This window comes from Antechinus flavipes, chromosome 3, assembly GCF_016432865.1.
Source record: "Antechinus flavipes isolate AdamAnt ecotype Samford, QLD, Australia chromosome 3, AdamAnt_v2, whole genome shotgun sequence".
NCBI lineage: Eukaryota > Metazoa > Chordata > Mammalia > Dasyuromorphia > Dasyuridae > Antechinus > Antechinus flavipes.
This window is the reverse complement of record NC_067400.1, coordinates 568,142,697-568,166,892: the sequence shown is the minus strand read 5'-3', so window position 1 is coordinate 568,166,892 and position 24,196 is coordinate 568,142,697. Positions and strand designations below refer to the sequence as shown.

General features: G+C 35.9%; 1 protein-coding gene across 2 annotated transcripts; it reads left to right on the top strand.

The window, feature by feature from the left end:
* Positions 1-120: 120 nt before the first annotated feature.
* ZBTB8OS (zinc finger and BTB domain containing 8 opposite strand) lies at positions 121-12,042 on the top strand. 2 transcript variants are annotated; one of them, XM_051987861.1, is made up of 7 exons: positions 121-649; positions 5,406-5,430; positions 5,691-5,812; positions 6,913-6,995; positions 7,919-7,971; positions 9,438-9,474; positions 10,715-12,042. In XM_051987861.1, exons 1-7 carry the CDS (start codon positions 553-555, stop codon positions 10,799-10,801), a joined length of 504 nt encoding a protein of 167 aa, XP_051843821.1. In that variant the 5' UTR covers positions 121-552; the 3' UTR covers positions 10,802-12,042. The 2 variants fall into 2 exon arrangements, with proteins under 2 accessions (XP_051843821.1, XP_051843822.1); XM_051987862.1 differs by lacking the exon at positions 5,406-5,430 and having other exon boundaries at positions 559-649.
* The last annotated feature ends 12,154 nt before the right edge of the window (positions 12,043-24,196 follow it).

The window sequence follows — 24,196 nt, the reverse complement described above, 5'->3', positions numbered from 1 at the left end:
ATCGCCATGTACCCCTCCCCCCACGGCCTGGCACCACCTCCTCCTTTCCCCGCGCGGTCGGGTTGACGAGATTAGCGAGCGCGCGCAGCTCGGCCGCCCGGGAAAACGGTTGACGGTCACGTGAGCGGGGCAGGGGGCGGGGGAGGGGAAAGTTGGAAAAAGGGGAGGCTCGAAGCTCCCCTGAGAGGCGGCCATTTTCCAAAGTTAGGCTCCATTAGGGCTCACCCGAGGTTCTGGCTTTCACCTTCTTAAACTGGAGAGTCAGGATCCCCCTACACCGAGGGTAGAGGGAACCCGGGACCTTTTACTGAGGGAAGCCCAGCTTCTCTACTCGAAGGCAAAGACATCCTCGCTCAGACCTACAGTAGTGTAAGGGCTGGGAGCTAATTTAGCGCCTAATCCATCGGCCAGCACTACTACGTGCTAGGGTCTAGTCAACGAAAATGACAAGAACTGAAGTCTGGCCCTTTAAGGGCACTAGTCGCGGGGCGGAGACTCCGGGCGGAAGCTACGCCGGCGGAGGGCGGAAGTGGAGCCTCGGGCGTAGTAGTCATGGCTCAGGACGGGGAAGACGTGAGGGACTACAACCTGAATGAAGCGCAAAAGGCGATCAAGGCCAAGTACCCCCCGGCCATCCGTAAATATGAGTGTGAGTGCGCTTCCTTTCAGATTTTGAGTCTTCCGAGCGTGGGAGGCCTTCCCCGCGGCGTGAGAAGGCCGCAGTGGGAGTCCCTCCTGTACTCTCCTAATGAACTTTGGAAGCTCTTCTCACCCATCCCCGTTTTACTGAGGTGTAGCCGGAAGTGCAGAGAAAACCTAGTTAACCCCGATGGGATCCCCACACCACTCACTCAGATCCAGGGTTCTTTCCCCGGGCAATTTCGGCCCAGCTTCGTGCTACTCGGGGTACCCCAGGAGTCCTTCCTTCGAATGAGCGTCAGTGTCCTTTTCAGTAAAAGTCAATCCTAGATTTAGGGTCAGAAGCACCCTCAGAGGGCTTTTATTCCGCTCTCATTTTACGATGCCCCAAGATCTTTTTCCACTTTTACGTTATTCTTCATCTTCGAGGGCCCTTCCAGGCCTCTGGCCATTAAATCTTTAGGAGTCCCTACCGTTCATGACTTCATCTAGCTAGTTGAGAGGAAAGCCTGGAGATGTGTAAAGTCAGTTTCTAACTGGTATAGAAATAAGCAGATTGTGTACTGAGGGAAATCAAATTTGGATGCTAACTTTGGGGCATCAGAGTCTTCTTGAAGTAGGCAAATTAATTCATCAGTTAATTTGAATTTATTAGTGAATAGAATGACTATAGCAAAAGAAATAGGATCCAAAAATAGAATACCTGAATGTGAATATTTCTCTGCTACTTATGTTACCTGTGAGACTTTGAGGAAGTCACTTAATCTTTCTGGTCCTCACTTTTATCTGAAATTCTGTGACCTTTTAATCATAGTTAGCATAGAGTATTGAATGGAATGAAATTAGTGTTGCTAGTCTTAATATATTTTCAGAAGTCTAAGCTGTGGAAAACTTAGTGTGGCAAATCATTTACCTCTCTGAACCTCAATTTCCTTACTGTAAAGTGGTAGTAATAATACCCTGTCTACCTCACAGAGTCATTGTAAGTAAATTTCAGGTTTTGTAGTATTATATAAATGAATTATTATTGGTGACTTGGGTCCCAACTTTGCAGGGTTTTTTTTGTCCTTTGCTTATTTTAAATTCATTGATTTATGACATTTTAAAAATTTCAAGTTCTTTCCCTCCAGCCCCTCCCATCTATTGAGAAGGCAAGCAACATTATATCCATTAGATGTATTAAGTTATGTAGAGCATGTTTATATTACTCGTCCTTTTCAGCCTTTCCTTTTTAAAGGGTGAGCTTAAGTATATATTAAATATAAATGTATATGTATTGTATACATTTAAAGTTCTTTTAGGGGGTAAAAGTCACAGAATCATAGATTTGATATTAGGAGGAACCTTAAAGGCATTGGTCCAATCCCCTCGTTTTACAGGTGAGGACATGATCCCAGAAGGGTTAAGTGACTTGCCTAAAGTCAAACTGGTATTAGAGATTCAGCAGAGCTTGGAATTTGAATATTCTTATAACTACAAATCCAGCATTTTTTTCTGTTGGATCACTCTACTGTATTAAAGTAGGCAAAGTTGCTTAATAAATTTAAAGGCAGCCAATAAGTATTTTATTTAGTGTCCATTGTAGGAGATAAAAATTGAATCAAGTATTTGAATGGCCACCATATGCAAAGGATTGTACAGATGTTTTTCCTTAAAGAGGTCTAGGTGGGAATCCAGGACCACTGTGCATGAAAGAATTAGAACAGTGTAATAAGCAGCTAATTGAGTGTTTGTTAAAATTGTAGGTTGCTGTAAAAGTTCAGAAAAGCGTTATCACAGAAGATGAATTTAAAAAGAGGCAGAATATGAGCTAGGATGTATAGATATTGACTAGTTGAGAGAAGATTAAGCATTCCCATTGAGGGAGACAATATGATTGAAACCAGGGAAATGAAATTGGCATATTTGTGTGATAGTGTGGAAACGAGCCAGGCTAGAGCAAATATAACTTTGGGGGAATGATAGGAGAAAGGTAGGAAAAGAAGAGTCTTAAAAGCCAGGTAAAAGAGCTTGGGTAGAAAGTGTGCAATAGACTTCATGTAATATTCAGTATTTAGCCTAGGACAAATCACATGTGATCTTTGAGTTTCCTTTCTCCCAGTATTTTTAAATAGGTGAAAGCTGGTTAAAGTAATCTCCAGAGCAGTTTTGCTGGAAAGAGCATAAAAGTTCAGTTGTTATTCAGTTATATTCAACTTTTTGTGACCCCATTTAGGGTTTTCGCAAAGATACTGGAGTGTTTTTGACATTCCCTTCTCTAGCTCATTACCAGATGGAGAACTGAGGCAAACAGGGCTAAGTGACTTGCCCAGGATCACATAACTAGTGAATTTCTGAAGCTAGATTTGAACTCAGGAAGATGCTTCCTGATTCCTAGCCCAGTGCTCTGTTTGCTGTGCCACTAAAAAGTCCAAAAGCTATATACTACCTGTTGTGGTACAGAAGTGTATAGAAGAGGAATGGAGGCAATGCTGTCCAGTGTCCTTTCCAGTCTGATTATATATAGATTATATATAGATGAACATCTTTTATTTCTTTAGCTGGTTCTCACTCAGTAAATATTAAGTGACTACTATGTGCTCAGTGCTATACTAAGTATTGAGGATACAAAGAAAGGCAGAAGACAGCTCCCACATGCATAAGTGCTAGAACTTAGTGAGAAATCATGAGAAGACTGCTCTGCTAAGAGATCGCCATTGTCCAGTCAAAGAGAGATATGGACCCCAGGGGAAAGGGAGATAAAGGAGATGTGAGTGTTTAAGAGTTATAATCTTTCAGGATGATGAGTTTAGAGTTTATGAGAAAAGTAAAGTTAGGTGACTGCCCTTCTCAAATGGATTTAGGCAGCATTCTGGCCCTATTTTATTTCCTCATTAAAGTATTCCCATTCTGAGTGGAATAATTATCTACCTTGGTCCCCATTTATTTTAGGTTGTCCTAAAAATCCTACTACTCCTTTGAGGTACTGTTTTTGATTCAAAGTAAGTTTTAGTGTAGTGTAGATCTTAAACTTTTTCCACCGGTGACCCCCTTTTGCTCAAGGAATTTATATTACATGACCTTGGATATATAGATGTGTAAAATAGGTATACAAATCAAACATTTACTGATAATCATAATTTTGTGACCTTCACATTCAGTTATAAGCCCATTTGGATCTTGAACCACACTTTTAAGAAGATGGGATATAGATAAATGTAATACTAGTCATCCACATAAATATTATTCAGTAATTTCATTTCATCAATTATATTTATTGATCACCAAAAGAATTTAGATTTTTATCTTGTGGACAATAAGAAGTCATTGAATAATTTTCTTAAAATACCGTTTTTCAAAAAAAAAATCTACCAGTGAAGGGGGGCGGGGAATAGTAGAGGCAAAAAGCCTAAGTTACTATAATAATTTAGATAATGATTATAACTCCATTACCTACCTAAATGCCAGCTCTTATTGTATAATACTTTGAGGTTTCTAAAAGATGAATTAATGGAGGTTTGGTGGAAATGTGAAAGATAATTACAAATTTGAGCCTCAAAACAATCCAGTGAAGTAGGGAAGGTATTATTCCCATTTTTAAATATAAAGAAATTGAACCATAAAGAAATTAAGTAACAACCAAATTTACACAGGTTGTTAATGACAATTGAGAAGAGAAATGAAGTCTTTTAATTCCTAATCCAGTGTTCTTTCAATCCCTCTATGCTGCTACTTCCCCTCTTTTGTTATGAAAACAGTAACAAAAATTTTTCTTCTTTTCTCTGAATGTAATCATTAAGCTTTGTTACAAATATATAAAATATTTATTTCATTGCTACTTCAGTGTTTTGTCTTTGAGCAGAATTCTTTAGATACAATAGAAATTATATAGTATGTCATATATGTATATGTGTGTGTATATTTACCAGTCCTATGTAAAAATTAGCTTTGAATATATTTCTGAAGATTATAAAATATGAGATGTTTTCTACTCATGAGAAATTTTTTTGTCTCTAGTATCCTAGCTATCTGAAAAATTAAAATTTAGAGAAAGCTTTCCATTTGTTTTTCATGGTGGTATTATAATTCTTTGAATGACATTGTACCCAAAAGATACTTAGTAAAAATTTAATTTTCCTTGTTAGAGGAAATTCAACTAGGGCACACTCTACTATGTTTTTGCTATCTACTAGTGACAAGAAATGATTTGGTTAGATATATTTTTCTAATTAAGTAATAGTAATTTCTTAGATACTCTCCAGATCACTGTGAAATCAGAGTTCCTGCTCTTCCCTTTAGGAGTTGTCCTTTATTTTAATTATAAATTTGACTTGTTAAATCTAATGATACCAATTTTAAATTGAACTTATAATTTCATCAGTGTAGAGACCTCTGGGTAAGGAACTTCTTTTATCATTGCAGATTGGCACCTTCTCAGCAATTTATAGTTTTAAAGCGTTACCTGGGGAACTGGGTTTAATGACTTGCCGTAGCTTCAATATGTGGCAGACAGGAGCTTAAACCCATCCAGGTCTTCTTGAGTCTCAAGACAATTCTGTCTGCCATATTGTGCTACTTGATAGATACTGCTACTAAGTAGCATATAGCCAGATAGATTTTAAGTTTTAAAATAATTGTACAAATTGATACTGGAGTGTGAGATATAAATGTATTTTTCGTTGTCTTCCTCAAAGTTTAACAATTTTGTAATAATGATCTAGATGTAATTTTTGTATTTTATGTGAACATCAAATTTAGCATCTCATTAGTATTTTTCCCTCCCCTAGATCTGGATCACACAGCTGATGTACAGTGAGTATTACTGGAATTTGAAGCCTTAAAATCACTATATATATTCCCTTGAAAATCTACATTAAATTGAGACTAAAAAGGAGGACTTTGTATATGGCTACTGTAATCCTTCTGCCTAATTTGGTTCCTCTGGAATAAGAAAGGGGTGGTTTTGAAACATTCAGTGTCAGTGCAGTTAGTCTTTTTGTGTTTACATTGGTTTGTTGTCCCTTTGCCCTGAAGTGATTCTTTGCAGGGGTGACTTGATTCCATCTCCATAGGTTACATGCTTGGGGAGACACGTTGGAAGAAGCATTTGAACAGTGCGCAATGGCCATGTTTGGTTACATGACAGATACAGGAACTGTTGAGCCTCTCCAAACAGTTGAGGTGGAAGCTGAAGGTAAAAACGCGCTTTTCTTTCAAAACAAAGGTGTCTAAATTTGGGTTTAATATAGTGACTAAATTTGGTTCAGAACCCAGGGGATAACACATTTCCCTCTTCTTGGGGGAGAGTGGGAGGTTGTGGGTATAGAAGATGCATGTGCTCTTAGACATGGCTACTCTATCCAGGGGATAACACATTTCCTTCTTCTTGGTGGAGAGTGGGAGGTTATGGGTATAGAAGATGCATGTGCTCTTAGACATAGCTACTCTATCCATTACATTTAATGATTTTTATTTCAAAAAAGTTCTGTGGTTTGGGGGGGGAAGAAGGGAATCAATGTTAAACATCTACTATGTGCCAGACACTATGCTAAGCCCTTCACTTTGATCTTCAGAGCAACCCTTTGAAATATGTACTGTTATGATCCCTATTTTATAATTGAGGATACTGAGGCAGACAGCAGTTAAGTGATTTCCTTAGAATCCCAGAGCTAGGAAATGTATCTTGAGGCCCGATTTGAACTTTCTGACTCCTAGCCTCACACTAGATATTCCTCATATGCTTACTTCAGGGCCTATATGGTTAAAAAATAAAATAAAATAAAACATATCATTAAATCTTTTTTTTTTTTACTCCATTTACTTTTTTCCTAAGAATAAACGCATTCTCCAAAGAGGGAATTGCTATAAATGTACAGCATTTCATGTTATTAAATGTGTTAGAAAATTTGACAATATAAGTAACAATAATATTAGCCAAACCTATTTTCACATTACATATGCAAATATATAGTTGCTGATTTTCATGCAAGATAGAAAATGTAAGGACTATTAAAATAGTATTCATTTTATCCATTTGTTGACTCATCAGTCATGTACTAAGTATATATGTTGTGCTGGAGTGAGGTAAGATAATGATTCTTTCCCTCACGAAATTTATAATCTAGCAAAGAAGATGACCTATATATCGGTATGCCATACTGTATGATAAATATATAATGGGCATAGTGAAAAATAGAAGTATAAAATGGGTACAGATTTTTTTTTTACTAGAAAAGATCATTTCTGAATTTGAAGAACAGCAAATTTATAATCCTTTGTGGCTTGACTTTGTAGGAGATGATCTGCAATCTCTTCTCTTTCACTTTTTGGATGAATGGCTATATAAATTCAGTGCTGATGAATTTTTCATACCTCGGGTAAGCAATAATTTTCTCTGTTACTGAGCAGAGGAGTTTTTTATCTACTGCACAGAATCTCAGAATTGGAGTTGCCATATTGTTCAACCTAAACAAGAATCTCCCTTTATACCCTCACAACCTTAGTCAGAATGCCTCTAGGGAAGGGAAGGAGTAACCTACATTTCCTTAGGCACCTCATTTCAGTTCTAGAGAGCTCTTTTTGTTAGGAAGTGCTTCTTGACATCAAACCTAGGATAGGCTCTGTAGTTTTCACTCATTGTTGCAAATTCTCCTAATTTTATATATATATATATGTATATATATATATATATATATATATATATATACTCCAAATGCTTGATGATAGCTATACTGTTCCTGAATTTTCCTCAAGCTAAACATCCCTTTTCCTTCTAATCACAAATCATAAACTTAAAGCTCCTTTACCTGGTTACCCTTCAGTAGGCACACTCTTGCTTCTCAAAAAAACCTTCCTTAAATATGCTACCTAAAATTGAATTCAATACTCCAGATGTGTTCTGACCAGTGCAGCATTGACTATGACCTCCCTAATCCTGGACACTGGGCTCCTCAGTGCTGCTTAAGATTATATTAACTTTATGGTTACATATTGCACTGTTGACTCATTTCAAAATTGTAGTCCATAGATTGTTTAAAGTTAAATTAAATTGAGACTATTTATATAAATGTGTAAAAAGGTATTGATTCAGAGAAATTATTCTAATTTTTTGTTGAAATATAGTTACTTTGCCCTAGTTACTTAATATTTGAATTCCTTTCACTTGAAGGAAGGATTCTGATTACCCTGATCATTTTTTATTTAGAAAAATTTATTTAGAAAAAATTGATATTGGGTAATGCAAATATACTTTTTATTATTACATACAAGTTTGGTTTACTTCTCTATTCTTTCTCCTTAGGAAGTGAAAGTACTATCTATTGACCAAAGAAACTTCAAATTACGCTCAATTGGGTAAGCAATAGGTTTTTTTCAAATCTATTTTTATTTTGCTTGCTCTCTTTTATTCTTATGACACATTACTTCTCCAAAATACTCAGACCTTTTTTTTGTTTTTTTTTTAACCTGGGGAGCTATCTTTTATAACAAAAAACAGAAAAGGAAGAGGGGGAAAAAAGTAATTAAAACAAATCAAATCTGGAGCTATAAACATCAGTCCTCATCTGTTGAAAAGAAGAGGGGAAGTAAATTCACATATTTCTTCTTTGAGGCCAATCTTAGGTCAGTTAACAAGTATTTATTAAGCACTTACTGTGTGCCAAGCAGTGGGGATACAAAAAAAGGCAATAGATAGTTCTGCTCTCAAGGAGTTCATAGTCTGAGCAGAGAAAGCTTACTAACAAGTATGTATGAACAGACAGGCTGAAATTGGAAATAATTGAGAGAATGAAGTCACATTAAGGGCAATCAGAAAAGGTTTTTTGTAGGAAGTAGGGTTTTAACTGAACCTTGAAATAAGCCAGATAATAAACACGAAGAATAAATAACAATAGGTGTTTATTTCCTTTTCACTTGAAATCTCATTAAGAAGATAAGTGTGTGTCAAAATAGCATTTGTCAAATACCTTCTTTATGCGGAACCCTGTATTGCACACTTGGTTTTCAGGAGTGCCTGTCAGCTTGGTAGAAAAGATCTATGTGACCAAATTGCCTAAAAAAATTAGAACAGTAGACCTTCCAAATTAAAATTCTTCTTCAGTTATTCTTTCCTCCCTTCCTCCAACCTCATGTGCTGAGTTATTGAAATTGCAGGTCATTGATCTAACTATTGCTTTCCCCTGCACCCCCAAGGCATTTGGAGTTAAGTGACTTGCCTAGGGTCACACAGCTAGGAAAGGTTAAGTGTCTGAGATCAGATTTGAACTCAGATCCTCCTGACTTCAAGGCTGGTGCTCTATCCATTGCACCACCTAGCTGCCCCATTTTCCTATTGCTTATTTCATCAACTGGGTGCCACTGGATCTAGAGTCAGGAAGATTTGAGTTCAACTGCAACTTTAGATACTTAGTAGGCCCTGACAAGTCTGTCTGCCTTGTCTCAGTTTCATCATCTGTAATAATAATAGCACTTACCTGTTAGGTTGTTGTGAGGATTAAATGAAATATTTATTAAAAGCATTTATCATAGTTCCTGGCATCTAGTAGGTGTTATATAAATCCTTATTCCCCATCAGTGACACATACTAGCTGTGTGACCCTAAGCAATTCACTCAACCTCTCTGTGCTCATTTTTCCACATCTTGTAGCCCCTACCTCATGGTATTATTATGAAGATCAAATAATAATGAAATAATTTAATTTCATTGATTAAATAATATGTGTAAAGGGCTTTACAAACCATAAAGTACCATAAAAATACAAAAATCCAATAATAATTACTAAAATTATGCAAGACTTAACCATATCTTGATTTTTCTTAAGGTGGGGAGAAGAGTTTTCTTTGACTAAGCATCCTCAGGTATGTAAAAATTCTGTTACCTTAAACATTTTTTACCCAGAGCAAGAGAAGCACGATAAAATTTTCTTTCCTAATGTTATGTCAAAAGTTTTGAATGAAACATTTCTACCCTGTTAGTTGTCATGAGCAAGTCACAGAATACTCTAGAGGACAGGTTTTTCCAGAATTAATATAAATTACCTGGAAGTAAATGACTAATATATGTAAAGCATGTGATAAATGTTAAAGCTCATAGAAGTGTCACTTATTAGAAACTATTTGGCTGAGTGATCGGCGGAAAGTCAGGTGACCTTGGGACTCCCACACAGCTCTGAGTAAGTCCATAAGCTTCAAAGCAGGTGCTTAGATGCTCTTAATACATTGGTAGAGGGACATCACAGGTATGGATTAAAAAGGTTATTGTTGTACAGTTTTTAATAGTATAATATGATTTTAATCATATGCCAAACATTATTTCCTGAGACCAAAGGGAGAGGGTAGCAGCTCTGGGGTCAGATAACCTGGGTTCAAATCCTTACCTCTTAGGTTTACTACATGTATGACAACAACCAAGTTACTAAGCAGCCCCTCCAACTCACCTGCCCCAGGGCAGAGTTTGCATATCCAAAAAATGAGAGGATTGGACGAGATTGTTTTCAGAGGTTTCGTAGGTCACTTTTAGCTCAGCCCTATAAAACTATTCTCTTCCTAAAGGACAAGCCTGTGAAGGCCATAGATGAAAGCCAAAACAGGTGGAAGCCACTTCTAGCAAGCCTTATGCTCATGATGACTCTTCTTGTCACTTAACTGTTACCTGATCAGCAGCCATTAAATTAGTGGTAAAAGTAAAGTTCTGATGAGCACCAGGAAGATAATAAAAATAACATGTAACACTTTGAGAGGTTGCAAAGGGTTTTACAAATATTAGTTCTTTAATCCTCATGAGAACCCTGCATCGCAGGTGCTGTTACTATGCCCATTGTACACATAAGGAAAGTGGAAGAGAGTAAGTGACTTGCCCAGTGTCACACAGCTATTAAGTGTCTGGATTTGAACTAAGTATTCCTGATTCCCAAGTCTAGAGCTCTATCTGGTGTACTACGTTGCTTCAGAAAGGCAGTAGAAGGTGGTAAGTAGCTAAGAGGAACAGAGCAACAAATTTTTAGTCTTTGTGCCATGTTGTTTTCAGGGTTTATGATAATACTTCATTTTCTCTATTTAAATTTTACCTAAATTTTTCTGTCTCCAATCACCATTTTAGGGTACTGAAGTCAAGGCAATAACATATTCAGCAATGCAAGTCTATGATGAGGAAAAGCCAGAAGTTTTTGTGATTATTGACATTTAAAACACAGAAATGAAAGGACTTCTAAGAACTGTTGTTTCTTTTCCCTTAGGGGAAAAATATGGTGATTGTCCTAAAAAAGGAGAGAAAGAAAAAGGACAGATGAATAGCTAGCCTTCTTTTTAAGAAACTGAAACGGATGTATTCTATTCTCTCTCTATTCAAATGTAGAAAAAAAATTCAGGGCCTGAGTATGTTTCCTCATTCATGAATTCTTGGCTAGAGTAGGAAGAAATTTAATCTTCCTAAGACGCATACTAACCCTATGGGCTTTTCTACATTTTCCATTTTTGAAAATGGACTATTGAACAGATAGATTTCACTAAATTTTGCTTTTTGTATTTGCTGAGATAATTTTAATTTACACCTATGAAACAACTAAATAATAGGCTGCTATGAGATGGCTGTGTCTCAAAATCCATATGGATTCATTTTTAAAGAAATGGTTATAGGTATACTATTAAAAGATTTTTTTCTTGGGAAAATTCACTGAAATATTTTGACTCCTTCCCTTCTTCCTTTTTTAGATTATTTTCCCTGCAGGTAATTATAAGATATGATAGCTTCTTAATACTTTAAAAATGAACATTGGTAAATTGTTAGAGACTGGTATATTTAAGTGTGTGTTTGTCATAATTAATAATGTAACCCTTCTCTGATAAAGGTTCAAGTGACTACGTAAACTACACTCAAATGATAGCCTTGTTGCTATCCTTTTCAGTGAAGTGCTTCAGTCAGATTTTAAACTTGATCTTTCTCTGTTACCTCTACCGCAGAAAAGATTTTGGTTGAAGCTTCCCTCCTAGCACTAAGAACTTTAGTTTGTTATTTATGCACTTCTCTTTAAAAGTGACCAGTGGATAACGCTATAACTTATTTTCATATTTGCCAATATTTACCTAAAAGGAAGATCTTGGCTATGTAAAGGATACCTTTATAAAAAAGTAGCATTGCCCTGTGACTCAGCAGAAAGTGGAGTTAATCATGACGGGGGCCAAGAGCCTATTGATTGAAAAACCTGATCTACAAAAATGAACATGTATTGTATACACAGAGTGACCACTTCATTGCAACATAGAGCAATGTTTGACAAAAATGATACTTTGTATTTCAAAAATGACTCACAGTTTTCCTGATGTAAGTTTGTGTACCTTCAAACAAAACTGTCAAAAAAGAATTTCATTATCTTTTTCTAATTTGCCTTTTTTTAAATAAAAGATTTCTATTGGATAACCACAAAGAAAGTTGGATTATTATTTTTCTCTGGGTCTCTGCAAAATTATACTATATGCCAAGTACTTTTATAGGTGCTAGGGATACAAGGACAAATATTGACCTTACTCTGGAGATCACCTTCTGTCAAGTGACATGTAGCTCTAAGAACCTAACATTAAATTTCTGTATGATCTTGGTGGGGACAAACTAGCAGATGGAAAGGAATCACGTACATTGGTTTGAGCCAAGTTAGGAGGAACCTAAGGATTCTAAGAGGCCAAGGATTAAGGATAAAGTGCATTCTGTTCAAAGGCACAAAGGGGCCAGATGGATGTAGATATAAGAAACAGCAAGTTTGGGTAGAACAACAAAGTATATGAAAGGGGTCATGGATACAATCTTTCAAAATAGGTTGGGAAGGGGTTTGGGTGACAAACAGGAGTTTGTATTTGATCTTAGAAACATTAAAGATACAAATCAGTGATTCTTTGGCTATTCAGTTACTCAGATCAACTGGTTGAAGTCTGTATAACTATACAGCATAGTATTTTGCATGCTTGTTGGGATTATAAAAGAATGTAGTTTCAAATTCTGATAACCTAGTGGAAAATGAGCTTTTCTCATTCCTTTGGATATAAGTTAGAGGTTATGAATTACTGAAAAAGTTTGATAATAGATGGGGAGGAGGCTTGTTGTCCTCTTGATGTAAAAGTAGAGCAGTAAATCTCATTGTTTTGTCATAATCATAGGCTATAGTTAGCATATGAGAAACTAGCCAGAATTATATCATTAACTGCATTGTTTGCAGTTGAATGGTCATGGTATGAATGAAGGTGAATGATGGTCATGGTAACAGGAATGTAATGGAAGCAAGAGAGGGGTTTACCTAGTTAAGAGCAAACTTGGAACTCATGAGTAGGATCCCTTTTTCTCATTTCCACCACAATGTTTTCAATATTATACTCTTTGGACTTCTAGCTCATACATTAGCATGTTGGATTGACAAACAGCAATGATAATTTATTCTTGTAGTTATGAAGATGATTTTGAAGCTATTAGCTTCTAACAATGTAGCTTTTTAAATTTCAGTAGTATTTTTGTTCCAATTACTTGTAAAGATAGTTTTCAACATTCATTGTTGTAAGATTTTAAGTTCGTTTTTGTGTTTTTTTCTTACCTTTTTTCTCCCCAAGACAGTAAACAATCTGATAAAGATTATACATGTATAATCATTTTAAACATACTTCCATATTAATCATATTGTGAAAGAGAAATCAAAACAATAGGGAAAAACCATGAAAAAGAAAAAGGAAAAAAAAGGGGAAAATAATGTTTCAATCTGCATAAGGTTTCCATAGTTGTCTCTTTTGATGTCAATGACATTTTCTATTGCAAGTGTATTATTATTGTCTTAATTCTCTGTATTACTGAGAAGAACTGAGTTTTTCATAGTTGATCATCGCACAGTCTTGCTATCATTGGGTTACAATTTTCTTCTGCTTCTGCTCATTTCACTCAGCATCAGTTCATGTAAGTCTGAGCTTTTCTGAAATTTACCTGCTCCTTTTTATGGAGCAATAATATTACATTACATTCACATACCATTAACTTATTCAATCTTTTCCCAGTTGATGAGCATCTACTCAATTAACAGTTCTTTTCCATCATAAAAAGAGGTACTGCAAACTTTTTTGCACATTTGGGTCCTTTTCCCCTTTTATTTATGATCTTTTTGTGCTGCAGATTCATTCAGTGATCCTACTGATTCAAAGGGTATGTACAATTTTATAGCTTTTTGGGTATAGTTTTAACAGTGTAGCTCTTGAGGCTCCACTGGTATCTATTATCAATCAACCATCATTTGAACTTTGTGAGTAGCCAAGAAAGTTAAAGCAACTCCAGTGATCTGGTTTGGTTTAGATTTAATTCTGGCACCAGCAATTTCAATCATGGCAAATGGTGGTTTACCTGGAATATGAGATTCCTGGATGGGCTGAGTTGTGGAATTGCAGGGGTCACAATTGGGAAATTCCATAGACTCCTCTCCATGCAGGATAGCTTTTATAGTTCAGTATTGAGGACCTGATAAGTAAACTTGGGCAGGTGAGGATTGGCTGTGCTGCCCTAATCCAAAAATGGCAATCCCTCTTTTCCCATCTGATCATTCAGGTAGAGGGGTCTGATTCAATCTGCTTGGTTTGGTACTGGGCTAGAAATCTATTTCTCTGGATTAATTGGGAAGACTTAGCAAACACTTCTGTGTGTGTTTTCTTTGTTTCAGTTTATGTAATATCCAGTATGATGTTAGCATTGTCTGTGTTTTGTATCTAAGTAAATTCAACTGACTTTTTCTGGGATCTGATCAGTCAAAGGAAAAAGAAAGAAAATTTTTCTACAGAATTTTCAAAGCCTTCAAAAAAGAAAACTCTACATTTCTAATTCTGGTCAGCTGGGGAGGCAGACAAGAGCCAACACAGATAAGACAGGAGGGAATCTTTTCCCTCAAACTGCAGAAATTTATGGCTTTGTAAACTAAGGACTAAATTTGTGATTGAAATGTAAGTTCTCTACTGTGAATTTGTTTTGTTTTGTTTCTCTAAGGCAATTGGGGCTAAGTGACTTGCCCAGGGTCACACAACTAGAAAGTGTTATGTCTGAGGTCAGTTTTGAATTCAGATCCTCCTGACTTCAGGGTTGGTGCTCTATCCACTGTCTACTGTGAATTTTCAAATTATGATTTGAGTGTCTGTGACAAGTTTTGGGTTGCCACTGTATAGAATTTATTTTAAGGAAAAAGAATAAAACTATGAAACTTACATGAAACTGTTGACATGATTTTTTCATCATTCTGACCTAGAGAGTGACAGATTTATTTAGTGCAAAGGGAGATTATTTCATTGAGAGAAAAGGGGTTTTAAAAAAAAAAAAAAGGAACAGAAATTAGTTTGAAATTTTCTTCAAAGAAGAAATAAGTTTGGAGTTTTAATTTATTTGTTATAGTTATAGAACTGCCTGCTATTAACTCTTTTCTTTATCATGAATAGAGAGAAGCTTTGTTACAGTATGAGGAAAGGGGGGGAGAAAAAAGACCTTATAAAATCTTTATTTGTGCACTTTCTTGATTTGGGGGGGGAGGACCTCTTTCTTGGGTAAGGTCATAAAATCTCATCAGCTCTGTGAAAGAATTTGGTAAATATTCTGAAATTTTTTTTTTTAATGTTCTGAAATTCTAAAACAATGAGTTGGTTTACTAAGAAAATGGGATCTTCTCTTCCATCACCAGCACTGCCAAAGTAAGGGGTGGGGGAGGCCTATACATTTGTTTATAGCATAGAAGTGACTTATATGCTAATTTACAATTATGAACATTTTGAATTTATAGCCAGAATAGTATGTATTGAATATCTAATTTTAGGGAATGAGGTAATTGGGGTTAAGTGATTTGCCCACGATTACATAGCTAGTAAATGGAGTCAGCTGAGACTGTTGGCTCAAGATGTAATTTCATTGGGAGCAGCTAGATGGTGCAGTGGATAGAGCACCTACCCTAAAGTCAGGAGGACCTGAGTTCAAATTTGACCTTAAATATTAAACACTTACTAGCTGTGTTTTCTCAGTAAAAGTCTGCTAGCTATAAAACAGCATAATTTAGTAAAACCTACTAAAATCTAATCAGATAAACCTTCTTGTAATTAGTTCACATGCTAAAAACCAGTGAAGCTATGGAGCTAATCTTTTTTAATAGCTTTTTATTTACAAAACATATGCATGGATACTTTTTCAACATTGACCCTTGCCAAAACCTTCTGTTCCAAATTTTCCTCTCCTTCCCACCCCCTCCTATATGGCAGGTAATCCAGTACATGTTAAAAACAATATATGCTTACATATTTATACAGTTATCTTGCTGCTCAAGAAAGATCGGATCTAGAAAGAAAGTTAAAAAAAACCTGAGAAGGAAAACAAAAATGCAAGCAAACAATAACAGTAAGAGTGGAAATGCTGTGTTGTGGTCTATACTCATTTATGGAGCTAATCTTATAAACAACAGACTTAGAGGAAAACACTATGAAATAAAGTATCTTATATTTGCATCTCATAGCAATTCAGAAGTGCTGGGCAGCATTGCAAAAATAAGATTTATCATTTTTAAAAATTAGTTTTACCTATCATGGTTAGAGTTATTTGCTATGAAAGGAGGAGGGAGAGACATAGTTTTAACAACATTGGGATTGGTCCTTCAAGTCTAAGAGCACATAATGACTTAATATTAATGGGACAAAACATTCTTAGCTCTATCTTTAAATTCAGGTAAGAGTTATAATTAATTTTGTGGAACAGAAAATCATATAGAAAAGTTTCACATTATTTACAAGATACAGAGCCAGGCTCAAGATTAATCAGACAAAAGAATATTCTTGTTCAAAAACATCATAATATAATGGGGAAACTGAGTCAAGAAGACCAGACTTTTGTCTATGCAAAATCATCCCCTCAAAATTCCTACAGACAGACATTCCACACTCCTTTTATACCTGAATTCAAAAATCAAAACAATATCAAAGTACAGTCCCAAGAGATTTTGCCTCAAACATCAACTTTCACTAATCATAACTTAGGGATAGATATAGAAATTATCTCATGTTATTGCAATAATATGTAGCAATATATAGTTTACTAGCTCTTTTAAAAAATTCACTCAATCTATTTTCTTTTTTAGTTTAATCTCATTTTGGTATAAAAATAAATCATTAGAAGTTAATAAAATAATTATATTCTGGAACTACACATAGTAAATTATGTATGTGTATATATATATGCATATATATATACACACATATATAATTAAGTTTATTCAAAACCAGAAAAATACTGACCACATACAAGTCTCCAGACAGATATCCATCTTAGTCAAAAAACCGCTGGGGGGAAATGATAGAAATCTTTGGGGAGGGAGTTATTTCTAAACCCGCTATACAATCTTAGCTTTTTGGCCCCTTTACTGAACTTTACACTATTCTCTACTCACAAATCACAATGGGGAAACTGTCCTATTGTTTATTGCCAATCCCTAACCCTGGATTACTCCCCCCATTTTCTCCACTCCTATTCCTGAATGTACCTAAGGGAAATCATTAAAATAAGCTGATTGGGTTCACCATAAATGTGTGTTATCTAATTTCAACTGATTCCTCACTTCAGCAAGATAATTTTTTTTCTCTGTTATTGTTCACTCAAATCTGATTCTGTGACTCAAGGTTTTCTTGGCAAAGATACTGCAGTGATTTGCCATTTTCTTCTTCATTTTACAGATGGGAAACTCAGGCAAACAGCGTTAAGTGTCTGAGGCTAGGTTTGAACTTTTGGATCTTTCCATTTTCATGCCACTGTGCTTTCCGTCCACTGTGCTTGCAAGGCAACCATTATATCTTTAATCCTTTAATTATTTCAAATTCTACCTTGGAACTTCTTGTTTCTTTTTAGGGCAACTATGGCATCCCTCTTCCCACCATCTCTACTCAACACCTCACCTTTTCTTCACTGAAAAAAAAAAATGAGATGATTTAGTAAGATATTCTTCTTGTCCCCTCCTCATCTTCCATCATCCAAACCTTTTCCCCCATTACATCCTTAATTCTGGTCTTGAATTAAAAAGGTGGCTCTTCTTGTCAAAGTCAGTCCCTTTCCCTTGCAGCCTTGATTTATCCCTTTCCCATGTCTTCCAGCAGTTTGCTTTCACTATCATTCTTATTCTTTTATCTTCCTTTTTTTCTCCCCCAACCACTGGCTCCTTTGCAGGCTACTAATATGTCCATGTCTTCTCCATTATTAAAAAAAAAATCTTAATCCTACTATCTCTCCCCCTTTATTTATCTAAAATAGTGTATACACAGTACTTCTACTCTTAATAATCTCTTGTAATTTAGCCCCCCCGTCTCATTTTTGAACTGAAACTTCCCAAATTTACCTGTGATCCCCCAATCATCCAACCTAAATAGTTTTTTTCAGTCTTCGTCATTGAATGCTGTGACATTTAACACTACTGTTAATTTTCTGGATGTTCTATGAGATTTTGTGAGAATGTTCTCTTAGTCCTTCTTCATCCTATCCCACATTTCCACAGTCTCCTTTACTATCTCCTTTGCTCCTGTAGTCTTCATCCAGTTCGTACCCACTAACTATAGCTGTGTCCCAAGGTTTATTTTTACTTAATACTATCTCACTGGGTGTTTTCATCAGCTTTGGGTTCAGTGATCACTTCTATGTACATGATTCCCAGATTATTCAGCCCTAGTCTTTCTCCTGACCATCTTGAACTAATCTTAAACTCAGTATGTACAAATCACAACTCATCTTTTCCCTGATACTCTCCCCTCTTTTTAGTTTCTTCATTAAAAGTGAGGGTACTGCCATCTTTTCAGTCACCTGGTTGCATACTCTCAGCATCATCCTCAAATCAGGAATCTCATTCCATATGTTCAGTCCATTGCCAAATTTTTCATTCATACCTTCACAGAATTTCTCCTAGGATTGCTCTTCACTTATTAAAAAAAAAAAAAAACCTACCAGTCTCCTAGACTATTATAAAAGCTTTCTGACAGATCATCTTGTTTCAAATCCCTTCCCACTCTAATCCACCCTTTCAGTGCCAAGGTGATTTTCCAAAAGTTTAGATCTGACCCCTCAATAAACTCCAATGACTCTTTGACTGCCAGGATCCAAATATAAAGTTCCCTGAAATTTTGGACTCTTCATAACCTGGACCCTTCCTACAACACTAGTCTTTTAATGCCATACACTCCACACATTTTACCATCTAAGTACACTGGCCTATTTGCTGTTCCTCTCCATCTACCCTACATACAGACTGCCCTCTGTGATGGTAATTTTGGCCCCACACTTGGCCCCTTAACTGCCATTTCTTCATTCAACATAACTTAAATGCCACCTGATGCAAGGGGCCTTTCTGGATACTGTCAGCTGCTAGAGACCTTCCATCTCTTCTTATCTTGGTTATTTACATGCTGTTTCCCCATTAGGGTGTCCTTGAGCTCAGGAATTGTTTTTGTCTTGTTTGATATTCCTAGCACTTAGCCTGGCACATTGTAAGCACTTAATAAAAACTGATCAGTTTATTAAAACAACTTGTCCAAGGTCATACAGGTAGATAAATGGCAGATCTGGGATTAGAAGTCAGGTCCTCTGACTCCTTCCTCCCTTCCTCCTTCCTACTTTCTTTCTCTCCTTCCTTCCTCCCTCCCTCTCTTTTTCTCTCCTTCCTTCTTTCCTTTTTACTTATCTCCCTTTTCTCTCCTCCCTCCCTTTTCCCCTCCTTCCTTCCCTCTTTCCTTCCTTCCCTTTTATCTTTCCTTCCTTCCTTCCTCCCTCCCTTCCATCCTCTCTCTTTTTTCCTTTTGTCCTCTTTCCACACCTCCTTCCTCTCCTGTCCACAAATGAAATCATATCCTTACCTGTGGGTGCTCTGCCCAAAGGAATATAAATTTTTGTAGCTGAAACCTGGAAAAATATCTTGAGTTTGGAGACCAGATTTCTCTCTTTTTTTAACTTGTTAAAATATATGTTAAACCCAATATGTGTAAACATATTTATATAATTCTCTTGCCAGATTTCTCTTAATAGACCAATCTTTAAACCCAAATAACTGGCTCTCATTTTTGGGGGGACAACAATGAGTTTTGATTTGGATAGCTCAGAGTGAAAATAAATAGCACTTGTTTCTGTTTTGACCAGAATCCTTTCCAGTTACATTTATTTGACTAAGAGGCTGTTCTTTGCCTCATTTTTTACCTAGGTTTTAATCATCGAATGGACTTTGCTTCAAAAAAAAAAAAACTGAGGTCAGGGAAAGTGCTTATTAGCTCAAAAAGACTAACATTTCCTACTGCCATCTGGGGCCATATCCAGTTATTCTAATCTATATCTTGCCACTAACCCAAATAAGTCCGTAAGAGAGAGTAAGGCTGGCAACTTTGCAGTTCTCCCTCATTTAAATCCAATTCACTTGCAAGTCATGATATCTCTTTCCTGATGTCATAATCCTCTGAGAATGAAAGAAAACAATAATAGGGTTATTTTATTTTCATGTCAAAAGTATTTTTCACAAAAGGAATCTGAAAGTAAATCTATATAACAGATGAAATACCATATTGATGCAGATCACACACAGAGAATATTACCTGTAGCTCTGGCCATTGCAGTTTAGTTGTACACCTGGAATCCTACCTTCTTGCATACAGAAAGACACATTGTTACTTTATTTGATTAATGAGCAAGATGGCATGGTTCAAATGAAAACTTGCAAACTATTAGCTATATGAAAGGATGCTCCAAATTGAGAAATGCGTATCAAAACATAATTTTATAATATACTTTTAACCACCAGGTGGTGCTATGCTCACAAGTCACCAGTTAACAATTTCATTAAAGTATATCAAATATTCATGGGTGGGCTCCCTCAAAGGCTGTAGTATCTGTATTCCCCAAAGACCACTAAGCTTTCAAACTTTTAGACTATTCTCCCCTTTCACTGACTCCAGATTATTCACGTCATGGCCTGACGGCTGGCTCTGAATCAATCTTAATCTAAGGATATGAAAATGGATTTGCATTCTGAAATACTAATCTTGTGGAACTCTCTCTGGTCCTACTCCTGAACTATATCTGGAATAGTTTCTTCAGTCTAACTAGCCCTCTACATTTATGTTATACAAGCAATGTGCACACGTGTTATTGGACTAGGAAAATAAAACTAAAGGAAATACTTCACTCATCATCAACTAACAGTTATAAAGTGCCTACTCTGTGTCAAAGCAGAGACAGAAAATGAAATATTCCCTGAGCTCAAGAAGCTTGGGAATAAGGGAGACAGCACAAATAAATATCTATATTTACATAGATTTAGATACAGAGATGGAGGGGAAGAGGAAGGGAGAGAAAAAAGTGGAAAGGAAGAATAAAGGAAGGGAAAGAGAGAAGAAGAAAGGGTAAAGAGAACCACTTTCTTAGCTCATGGCTGTTTTGATGTGCATTTTTCATATAGTTAATAGTTTGCAATTTTTCATTTGAAAACTGTTATAATTCTTGACCATCTGTCTGTTGGGGAATGACTTTTTGGACATATACAGTTCTGTTACTTGTCTATATATCTTGGATGCAAAATCCTTCTCAGAAATATTTAATACAAACGTTTTGTTTTCCCATTTGACTACTTCCTTTTTTTAATTTTACATGCAATAAAGGGTTTTGTTGTTGTTGTTGTTGTTTTTGGTGTGTAAAAGTTTTTCAGTCTCATAAAATTTTTTGCAGCTAGGTAATGCAGTAGATCAAGCACTGGGCTTGGTATCAGGAAGACTTGTATTCCTGAATTCAAGACACTTACCAAATGTATGATCCTGGGAAAGCCACTTAACTCTGTTTGCCTCAGTTCCTCCATTATAAAATGAACTGGAGAAACATGGCAAGCCATTCCAGTATCCCTAAAATTTTTTTACACCCTCATTTCTAAAATATGTTAAAGAATTGACTCAAATGTATAGGAATTCAAGCCATTCTCCAATTAATAAATAGTCAAAGGATGTGAACAAAAAATTTTCAGATGAAGAAATTAAGACCATTTCTGGTCATATGAACAAATGCTCTAAATCACTGTATTGGATCAGAGAAGTGCAAATTAAGATAACTCTAAGGTACCATTACATACCTGTTAGATTGGCTAAGATGACAGGAAAAGATAATAACGAATGTTGGAGGGGATGTGGGAAAACTGGGATACTAATATATTGTTGGTGGAATTGTGAATTGATCCAATCATTCTGAAGAGCAATATGAAACTATGCCCAAAGGGCTACCAAACTGTGCATACTCTTTGATCCCGCAGTGTCACTACTAGGTTTGTATCCCAAGAGATCATGAAAAAGGGAAAAGGACCTATATGTACAAAAATGTAGCAGCACTTTTTGTAGTGCCCAGAAAATGGAAACTGAGTGGCTGCCCATCATCTGGGGAATGGCTCAAGAAGTTATGGCATATGAATGTTTTGGAATATTATTGTTTTATAAGAAACGATCAGCAAGATGATTTTAGAAAAACTTATATGAACTGGTGCTGAATGAAGTGAGTGGAACTAAAAGAACATTATACAGAGCACCAATAAAATTATCCAATGATCAATACTGATAGAAATGGCTCTCTTCAACAATGAGATGATTCAGACCAGTTCCAATAGTCTTGTGATGGAGAGAGCCATTGACACCCATAGAGAGACTGTGGGGACTGAGTGTGGATCACAACATAGTATTTTCACTGTTTTTGTTATTTTTTGCTTGCTTTTTGTTTTCTTTCTCATCTTTTTTCATTTTTGGTGTGATTTTTCTTGTGCAGCATGATAATTATGGAAATATGTATAGAAGAATTGCACATGTTTAACATAAATTGGATTGCTTGCTGTCTAGAGGGAGGGATGAGGAGGGAGAAAGAAAATTTGAAATACAAAGTTTTGGAAGTGAATGTTCAAAACAATCTGCATATATTTTGAAAATAAAAAGCTTTAATTTAAAAAAAAGAGTTCTTCCCCTACCTGTGAAAAAAATTTTTTGTGGTATGATCTTTAATATTCAAATCATGTATCCATTATGAATTTACCATGAAATGGGTGCAGCCTCAATCAAATTGAGACCTATTGAAGACCTAAGCTTTTTTTTTTTTTTTAATTAAAGCTTTTTATTTTCAAACCATATGCATGGATAATTTTTCAACATTAACCTTTGCAAAACCTTATGTTCCCATTCCCCCCTTCTCCCCATCTTCCCCTAGATAGCAAGTAATCCAATATATATTAAACATGGTAAAATATTTGTTAATCCAATATATGCATACATATTATCTTGCTGCACAAGAAAAATCAGATCAAAAAGGAAGACAAATGAGAAAGTAAATAAAATGCAAGCAACCAACAACAAAAAGAGCGAAAATGCTATGTTGTGGTCCACACTCAGTTCCCATAGTTCTCTCTCTGGGTGTAGATGGCTCTCTTCATCACAAGATAATTGGAACTGATCTCGATCATCTCATTGTTGGAAAAGAGTCCATCAGGATTGATCATCGTATAATTTTGTTGTTACCATGTACAATGATCTCCTAGTTCTGCTCATTTCAATCAGCATCAGTTCATGTAAGTCTCTCCAGGTCTCTCTGAAATCATCCTGCTGGTCGTTTCTTACAGAACAATAATATTCCATAACATTCACATACCACAATTTATTCAGCCATTCTTCACTTGATGGATATCCGCTCAGTTTCCAGTTTCTTGCCACTACAAAGAGGGCTGCCACAAACATTTTTGCTCATGTGGGTCCCTTTCCCTCTTTTAAGATCTCTTTGCAATATAAGCCCAGTAGAAACACTGCTAGATCAAAAAGGATGCATAGTTTGATAGTCTTTGGGCATAATTCCAAATTGTTGTCCAGAATGGCTGGATCAGTTTACAATTCCACCAACAATGTATTAGTGTCCCAGTTTTCCTATATCTCCTCCCATATTCGTTCTTGTCTTTTCCTTTTATTTAGCCAGTCTGAGAGATGTGTAGTAAAACCTCAGAGTTGGATGACCTAAGTTTAAAAAGGCCACGGTCTCTCATTTCATCCAGGGTCATATCCAGTAGTCCTGATCTATATTTGGTCACTGATGACCCTGGAGGGGAAAGTGAGGCAGGTGACCTTTCATAGCCTTCCCTCACTGAAATCTAGTTTACTTGCATGTCATAGCATGACCTCCCTTGGTGTTCTTTGAGAACAAAAGACAACTACCACCACCACCATGAAATATGGTATGATATCTAAACCTAATTTCTACCTTATTGCTTTCTAGTTTTTCCAGAAGTTTTTGTCAAATGGGGAGTTCTTTCCTAGATAATTTATGTTTTTAAGTTATCACACACTAGATTATTGAGTTTCATTATTTGATTCTTTTTCTAGTCTGTTCCACTGGCACACTTTTCTATTTTAAAAATAGTTTGGTTAAACCAAATGGTTTTAATTATCCCTTTTTTATATTGTTGCTTAGGGTCTGGAAGTAATATTCTTTCCTTCCTACCTTTTTTTTTTCAGTATGTCCTTTGATATTTTAAATCTTTTGTTCTTCAAAATAAATTCTATTATTATTTCA